The sequence below is a fragment of the Cyprinodon variegatus genome, unplaced genomic scaffold (assembly GCF_000732505.1).
Source record: "Cyprinodon variegatus isolate N-32 unplaced genomic scaffold, C_variegatus-1.0 Scaffold163, whole genome shotgun sequence".
In the NCBI taxonomy this organism is placed as follows: domain Eukaryota; kingdom Metazoa; phylum Chordata; class Actinopteri; order Cyprinodontiformes; family Cyprinodontidae; genus Cyprinodon; species Cyprinodon variegatus.
In genome coordinates, this window is record NW_015150616.1 from 638,936 (window position 1) to 648,111 (window position 9,176).

The window sequence follows — 9,176 nt, forward strand, 5'->3', positions numbered from 1 at the left end:
TAGAGCAGAAACTTGGTACTGATATATATATATATACATATGTGAAACCAATTAGACACAATTTCTGTGCTAATGTTTATAATTATCTTCATGGTGTATTTAGTATCATGTCTTCAATAGGGCTGAAAAAGTTGATCTGATTAATTATCTATCAATATTTATGTATTTTTCATACTCCATCTTGTATCTATATATTTTGTAATTGTACACCAAAATTTGGTATTTTCAGCAAATTAATTTTTATTGCACTCTGTCACTCTGATGGGAGGACGGAACGTCAGGACTCGACGTCATGGCGTCACCGGATGTTGTTGAACCCTCTGTTGCGTTCACTGACACTTGCCGCTTATCACGTTTCTAGTATTCTCCACGTCTAGAACTTTCCTGTAACAGTCAGAAACACAGACCGCATTCGGGGCGAAAACTCATGGCAGCCGAACGGTGAGATAAAATCACTCCGTAGCTTATCTGTGGCTCGTTTTCACGTGTTAATTCCCATTCATTTAATGAAGTCTTGGTGTGTTATTTTTGCTTTAGCAGCTTCAGTGATAGCTTCATTGACGAAGATCCCCAGAAAGCCCTGGAGGTAAACATGTTTTACATCCATGCTGTAATTAACCTCGGAATCGTTGATGGTCTAAATTTGAAGTGTTGCGACCAGTTATTCTTTAGATAGCTTAAAACGCTGTGCATAGCAATGCTTTATATGTTAGCTTTGGTTTAAGTCTGCTAAGTTAGCTAATGTTTCCTGCTAGCACTACTTTGGGAAGCAAAGGTTTCTGAAAACCAGATGAATATTTAAATTTACAAGATTCCTCTTCGTCTCTAGTTTGAATAATAACGTTTGTTATTCACTACTTGTAGCTTATGCTTAAAGTCAGCATTTAAAATAAACGTTACAACCGCATAATGTTGAGTTTAACTGAAAGTGAAAGCTAAGTTGCGTATTTCTGGTTCATTCTTTTGCCTGCTAGCATTTGGGACTTTTAGAGATGTTTAACCTAAAGAAAGGTTTCTAAGCAACGTTTCTGTTACAAAAATACCCTTAGACCGTTATTATTTTATAATACAATTATTCTTTGTTTTGCCTTTATACAGCTCTGACTACAACGTAATGGTGTAACTTTGTAATGAAAGTTGGTGGGGCACTCATAGGGTGGGTGGGGGCTGATGGACCTATAGTTACTTGACCCAAACGCCTTCATTAGGTTTTTATGTTTTCCAAAAATTTAGCTTAAACATATATTAATTGAATGCTTTCCTGTTGTTGAGAACACAGGAGAACCAATGGCGTAACTATCTGTAAGCAGAGACTGCAGTTGCTTAGGGGGCCCCGACCCCTGACACCTGGGTGGCCCCCCACGCTATTTATGAACTAGGACGTCTCTTTGCAGGTGTAATGGTGTGAAAAAGCCCACTTAAACCCACCTGATACTAGATTGACTGACCGGATCTTATTTATACCGCAACACATGCCAGATTTCACCATGATGGTGAGACGTTTAAACACGACACTAATAGCAAAGCAGTGGAACTTTTAATCACTATGTTATTAACTGAGTATAGTTTGTCAGACGGTTGGTAAAAAATACACTCATATAATGTTTCAAACCGCAACAAATATCTTAACTTAGATGTATTTGAGTATTTGAGTTTTTACAACACGACTTGGAATTATGGGTATTCCTTTATATGGGGCCCACCCAGATAATATTGCTTACGGGTCTATTGTTGTGTCGTTATGCCATTGAAGAGAACCATAATACACTGATATTTATATTTAGAGATATTTAGGGATATTTATCGATTAAAAATCTATAAATCATGCATCCCTACAATGTGCAGTTTCAAATAAATCCATTCATCCAGAAAAATATGAGTATGCTACATTTTAAATATAGAATAGCATATTTTATTTTTTTTTAACTTTATGGTGAACTTGGAGAAATATTTTATTGCATGTTGCATATCCCAGTAAATCTGTTTCACCTTTAAATCTGCAGCTCTCCCCATTTCTCTCTGTGTTCTGTTAAAAATTATTTATGAACCTCTTTACAAATATTATGATGCAAGAAACAACATTTCAAGATATGTAGAAGCTCTGCAGTCTGATTCTGTCTGCACAATAAGAAAATATGTTAACCTGTAACTTTGAGTCATGGTCCTTTTGAGAAGCCTAAAGGGCTGGTTATATTCCCCACAGCAGGTTGTCGCAGTGAGCTTGAAGCAGACATTTTCATTTATGCTCAATTTTGAGCATGGTTTGTGCAATACGCTGTGGGTCTAGATACGGCTGAGGCGGAGAGGAAGTGAGGGCAAGTTTGTGCGACAACGGAGGGACATGAGGACGAAAAAGTGTGGGGATCCAGGTGGAAATAGGGTCCCGGTGTTCTCGCACACCTCGCTCTTCTAGCTGGACCAACTTCATGAGTCGTTTTCTGCAATTTCGGTCATACAAACAAAACAAGCTGCCCTCCTGCCTGCAGCACTGTCTGCAGCAGGGGGTCACCAACCTTTTTAAGGCTGAGGGCTACTTCATGGCTACCAAGTCATAGGAAGGGCTACCAATACTGACCTATGAACTGGAGGGATCAGTGTTCACCTACAGTAAATCTCATCCATAAAAACTCATTTTTATTCTTGGTTTATTCTATTATTCATTTCTGCAACACCAACGCAGACAACCTAGTTTCGCAGTATAAATCACCCTTTACTTTTTTTTTTTTTTTTAAACCAGTAAAGAACAACACAACATTTAAACTATGTTTTCTCAAGTTTCTTGCATTATAATACTAACTTGTATAAACTTATCTGTTGCCATTTTTGCGGAAAAAAGCTCTGTATGTCTAACGAACTGAGTTTTGGATGGCATCTGTAATTTTTTTTACACATCGAACCAGCAACATCGAAGTAGTTGCTGGTTAATATTCACTGAGTGCTGCTGTGTGTCTCTCCTCCAACTACGTAGCTACTTTGTACGCAGTGAAATGCAACCGCAAATCAGATGTCTCAAACCCACACATCTGATGATGTCACACCAAGAGGCAGGAAACGGGAGCAGCGTGAGAGAGGAAAAAAAACACAGACTCAAAACGCTCTGAACACAGATCGCTGCACCCAACCTCTGTTACCTTTGGTTAAAGTAAATGAGTGGAAAGGGGGAAAAAAGCGGAAATTATTGTTGGAGACTGTCCCCACCAGTCCTTCACAAAGTTACGCCTTTGCTACAACCTGGCAAAGTAACACAAGTCCCACAGTTTAAAGTGATGCCTAATGATGTGACCATAAAAAGAGGATTTGTTGAATAAATAAATAAACAAATAGAATGTTTTTGGCTTGGATCAATACTTTTTCTGTTCATATTATTTTATTCAAGTAAACTTTATCAATAAATTTAAAAGATTGAGATTTAGAGTCCAGAACTTTTTAGGTTTCATTTATAAAGTGTTCACTTATCAAAACAGTAGTGATGAATTGAAGATATATTTCTTAACTTTAGAGAATTCAAACTGCTTTGTTTCATGAAAACATCAACAATGAGCCCTGTTCGTTCTAGTAAAAGAAAATATATATTTATTAGCTTTAATCTGGGTATGTTTATTTACTTCAGATTATAAACACAAATTCTATGAACCTCCGCTTTCAAAGAGATTTTTATTTTATTTTTTTGTGGTTGTTTTTTAATAAGTGCATAATGGAATCAGAAATTAAAGTTGGAGCTAAATCGACAGACTTGCTAGTGGTAAAATAGTCAGAAAGACTTTTTATTTCTAGATATATTAATGCTTTGCATTTAAAAGAGGCTCAGTGATGCAGCAGGAACTTTTTCCGTGATCAATCTTGTTTTTATGTTTTTATACAATCAAATGGAAATCATATTGAAGGAAGTTTTCTAAAAGCTATGTTGTATTTTCTCAGGCTCTTAATGAGGCCCTGGAAGGAGATTGTGACAATGCTGAGTGGTTCTGTCAGCGCGCCTATGCCCACATACTTCTGAAAAACTACAGCAGTAAGTCAAGTGTCTTTTTAACAAGAACTAGTTAATATCTCAAGCCAAGCTCTTGCACATTTTATTCCTCGTATTGTTTTGTAAAATAAGATCTTGGATAGGTCTTGACGTGATTCTCTGTTTAGTAATATCCTACGACAGATCCCAATATAGCTGTTTTCTCTATTCAATTAAAGTGAAAATCTTATAATCTTCTAAATCTTCTAGATGAACACTCTCATCTAACAAATAATAAACATCTGAAGCTTATTAAGAGGCTGCTGTTACTCTGTCCCTGTTTTCTCTGCTAAAATGCTTCCACGTTTCTTTGCTCAAGCTCCATGTAAATCTGCACAATCAGCTGATTATGAGTCTGTCACATCTTAATGATTTTTTTTTTTTATCTGGAAAAGCATAGAAACTTATCATCTTTGATGCTGTTGCACAAGTTGAACATACTTATTTTAACCTTAAAGGGGAATGCCGTTTTTTTTTTTTACATTGGGCCCTTGATTTTACGTTATTACATCACGTTCTACTCACCCATATGAGTTTTGTGTCATTTGGAGCCGTTCTGAAGATATTCTGGTTATATCCAAGTAACGTAATTATCATTAACCATTAAAGAAAGGATAGGGTTTATGGCAATAACCCCTATCCTTTCTTTGCCTGTAACAATGGAAGCTATATTTGCTGTTATCAGTGGGTAAAAAATAATTTGAATCTATTTTGAAGTGAGAAAGTCCACCTGAAAACTTTCAGTGCAGTTATTTCATCCAGATTACCATCCTGCCTTCAAATATTATTTCTGTCGGAGCCGCTCAGACCCCCATACGCCGGCACTCCGCAGTCACTAGGAATCCCATTCAACAGCAAGCACCAGGATAATAAAAGCGAACATGTTTTACCGGCAGATTTTGGCTTTTTAAGTTAATTTAGACATTCATAAACTGTTTCAGAGGAGCGATCATAGCGCTGTGCATCATCAGCACTGCTCCTGCTGACTTGCTGCAGACAGAATGCGCAGTCATGTGTTTTGAAGGCGTGGTTTCGTGGGGGCCTGAATGGAGAGGCATGGTTGTGTATGTTCAAAAAAAAAGCTCGTTTTTCCATGATCTCCTACAGCACCTTTAAGGGATTTGAAAACGATAAGATTTCCAGGAATGTAGTGTTTTAAGCATTAAAGCATTATCTGTTATAGTTGTTTTAGAATGATCAAAATTAGCTAAAATGACAAGGCCTGTCTGTTTAGTGTTTCCTTTTCAAGGATTTCTAGACTTTTCTTTTAACTTGGATATAAAAATCTGCCTGCTTAAAGGTCTTCAGAAAATACACACTGTCCCTTTAAGACAGGCCTGCCCAAAGTCGGTCCGTCTCGAGGGCAGCTGTACTGTGGGCTTTAGAGGTTTCCTGCTTCAGCAGAGCGGATTTTCATTGATAGCTGATTAACAGGCTTTTGCTGAACGTAATCATCAGAATCAGGTGTGCTGAAGGAGGAAAACCTCTAAAACCTGCAGGACGGCCCACAAGGACTGACTTTGGGCATGCCTGCTTTAGGACGTCACTACTTTGGTATGCCCATTAAGTAAAATACAACCCTCATTAACCACATGGATTACAGACCAAATCCGTCCATTATTCTGTTTATTAGTGAAGCTGAGATGAATCCTCATGAGGCATTGAACCCTTTGGCCAAATTGCTTCAACCATCCCCACAGTTCATAAAGCTTCATGTGAACATTTCACCACTACAGGTGAAGAGCACAACTACAGTTAGTAAAATAATCTGTGATTTTTTGCAATAATTTTTCTTGCTTTTTTCCACATTTAAGTTCCTTTGAAATTCTTAATGATTGGTCTGCATAATAAAATCTTTTGCAAGTTCTTTTTTGTGTGTGCATAATGTTTTGGAAGAGAAAAATAATTTATGGTGCACTATTTTTCTGCTGTTTTATTTAAATGAGCTCAAGCAGACAGTGAAAGTTTTTGTGCAAATTGGGCAATTATGAGCAAAATGAAAGGTGTTAGTCTTTTTATTCAAACATAAGAGTTTTTCCACAGTTTGTGGTTTAATCAGATTGGAAGTTATTTGTTCAACCTATCTTTTGGCTAAACCAACCAATATAATTTGGTAGTGTTTTTACCCAATATATATTTGTACGAGGGCAAACTAATACAAAATAGTCACATTAGCCAAAATACTTGTTTTATCGCAACTTTCAAATGTCTAAGGTGGGTCTTGAACCAACAACCCCAGCAGTGGAAGTCCATGTCAGCTGACATCACTATCATTTAATCTAACCAAATTAGTTTTAACCAGCTAGATTGGTTGGAAAAACAACCAATCTATTCATAGAATATATCCAAACTCTCCTACAAACTCCCACATCTTGACTGAATACTGAGGCTGTTTAAATGCCTGCCAAAGTTCCAGACGAGCTGAACCACTTCCCGAAATGGTCACGTGGTATGACGGGGCAGCGAGTCTTTGGACGTCATCTATTTTGGCTCCTCCCCCAAATAAAGCAAGCCTCGATGCGCGCCTCGCTGAAACGCCCCCTCCAGTACTCGACACACGCCTCAAAGCCTCGGCTCATCTCATAACATCACTACTGATTATTTATCTGTAAGATATTAAGAAGGAAACGTTTAAAGTGCTTTCCACTATTTGTGTTGTTTGCCATACTCACTATTGCCATGTATGCAACACTCTCTGGCCACTTTATTAGGAACAGCTTGCTAGGACCCTCTTTTGCATTATTCTGTTATGATTAGATCCTAATGGTCCTCAACTACTCAGGTTTTGTGTTTTTGAATTGTCTTTTATTTATTCTATGGAGCCCAAATTGTGCCAAGTCAATATATTTACACCACAACCGGCAGCCTGATACAAAGCAGGCTAGATCAGAGTTTATGTTGTTCATACTAGAATCGAACGTTACCATCTGAATGTTGCAGCTGATAAACCAGAGATCATCAGACCAGACAGTGTTTCCATCTAGTTCTGTGCAGTTTTATGTTGAATTATTATCTGATTATACTATCATGTGACATAAATGGTCCCAAATGTAGTTTTCTCCTCCTGGAAGCTGTCTTGCACCCCCCTCACCTGTCTATGATGAGCTCAAATCTGATGAAATCTGCTTCGCAGTTCTTTTCTTCACACTGTAGAGTATTTTTTTGTGAGCTGCCTGTGCTGTTTGCTTGAGATGTCAGGTCATCACAAGTTTTGGCTGTGATATTTTGGTGTTAAATGCAAAAAAACATTTTAACACTGTCTTATTTCTTCACTTTCTTATGTTTTTAATAAAAGATGAACCGATATCTTACTTAAAATAAGCCTGAGAGCAAATTGTGATTGAAAGGAGAGAAATCTGTACTTGCACGAGTGCTTCGGTTTTATTTATTTTTTTCCTACTCTGACAATCTATTTTTAGGCACAAATGTGAGGAAAAACGCTCACACTGTTGTACAGTGCAAGATGATTAATACAAGCATGTATTGTTTGTGATAATGTCGGGTCAATATCTGCTTTCGTCAATTGTTAAAGCTGCAGTTTCTGTATCGAGACTTCCCTAATCTTTGTAAGCCAAACAGATGGTTGTCCATGACATAGATATATAATTTAATTTCTTCCACTTTCTGCAGCTTAGTTTAAACCCAGCCATCAGTGTGCCTAAATGCTGCCATATGATTGGCTCTATTAAACTAAGCACCTAAAGTTAACAGAGAAGAGTCGATTCATGCTACCATCTTATCTTATCTTAACTACACCTCTTTTCTTTTTTTCTTCCAGGTGCCGTTGATGATGCAAAGAAAGCCCAGCAGCTAAAACCCAGCCTACCTTTAGCCTTCATGCGAACAGGGTGCGTAGAGTCAAACAGCTGACCTCTGTGTGATTATTTAAAGATACAAATCCAATTGGCCCTTGGCTAACCTGTCAAAAATACAACAGCCGTCAGTTCTTGGAGTTTGGTTCATCTTTAAATGTTTTAAATATTAATGTTGAGTGACAGTATTCTAAGCTTTTCAATAAAACAACATCTCTTAGGGGATTTTTTTCTCTGCGTTGTAAATGAACTTCAGTTTGTAGGTATTATAATAACACAACATGTGAACTAGTTCTCTCTGAATTTTGACTTGAACTAAACCTTAAAATTTAAAGAATGTGTCAATACATTAGAATATCAAAACTTTAATCTTTCTTGTTATTTTGATAATGTGGGCTTATTGATAATGAAATATCTAAAATGTATTGCAAAGGTCTCATGAGCCTCCAAACGATCTCTCATTCTGAGTCAGTAGGTAAGGCACACGGAGAAGGAGAGCCATGAATTCCCTCCAAACGCCACAACAAGCCTTTGCTTTAAAACACCAGCAAAGCTGTTTTTTATTTATTTTTTTAGATTACTGTTTCTAAGCATTTTCATAGAAAGCTAAGTGGAAAGAAAAAGTTGCATAAAAGTTGTCAACAGTGGAAAAAATTTCAGGCTTAACAGGACTAGGGCTGCAACTAATTATTTTGCAAATTGATTAATCTGTTGATTATTTTTCGATTAGTCAATTAATAATCAGATAGCCAAAGGTTCCTTAAAGAAGATTTTAATTGTTAATCCAGGTGAAACTAAAACATTTCCTCTGGAGGAGTTCTGGATAGAGCATATTGATAGATTTTTATCTTAAATGCAAAATGTTGATATTACTCTAAGTGGGTTGTCAGCTAAGTTGACAGCTGGAGGCATGTTTTAGAGTCTCTATACAGGGGTTGACGTTGCCCTACAGGTAAGCGACTTTCACATTTCATTTGCCCAGAAACAATTTTTACTTGCCCATTATAATGTTTGATAAATATAGTTCCTAATATTCATTTTTGTATATATATCAATGAAACATGTTTGTTTTTTAAATGTTTTTTTGTAATTCAGTAAGTTTACAGGTTCCTGGTGTGTTTATGCATGCGTCAGATAACGAACTCATGCCTACATTACCGTGTTAACATGCTTTTCAATTCTTCCTGCACATTCTTTACAAACTAAACTTTGCTTTAAACTGTTGTGTGCTTGGAAAAATATAAATTGTTAAAAATCTTAAAAAAACTTGACAGGTTAAAAACTTAAGATAAATCACAAGACAGAAGTCAATGTCACAAATGAATAACTTTTATTTTAGAGTCACGGTATGTTTATAC

At 36.8% G+C, this 9,176-nt stretch overlaps 1 protein-coding gene across 4 annotated transcripts in view; it reads left to right on the top strand.

The window, feature by feature from the left end:
• The first annotated feature begins 301 nt into the window (after positions 1-301).
• sugt1 (SGT1 homolog, MIS12 kinetochore complex assembly cochaperone) overlaps positions 302-9,176 on the top strand; it is a 55,066-nt gene continuing 46,191 nt past the window's right edge. For 3 of the 4 annotated variants that reach the window (XM_015378047.1, XM_015378048.1, XM_015378050.1), the window contains exons 1-4: positions 302-441; positions 538-586; positions 3,919-4,009; positions 7,785-7,854. In XM_015378047.1, the coding sequence (XP_015233533.1) occupies positions 428-441; positions 538-586; positions 3,919-4,009; positions 7,785-7,854 (224 nt within the window). In that variant the 5' untranslated portion in view covers positions 302-427. The remainder of the gene's footprint in view (positions 442-537; positions 587-3,918; positions 4,010-7,784; positions 7,855-9,176) is intronic. The other variant, XM_015378049.1, reaches the window with a different exon arrangement.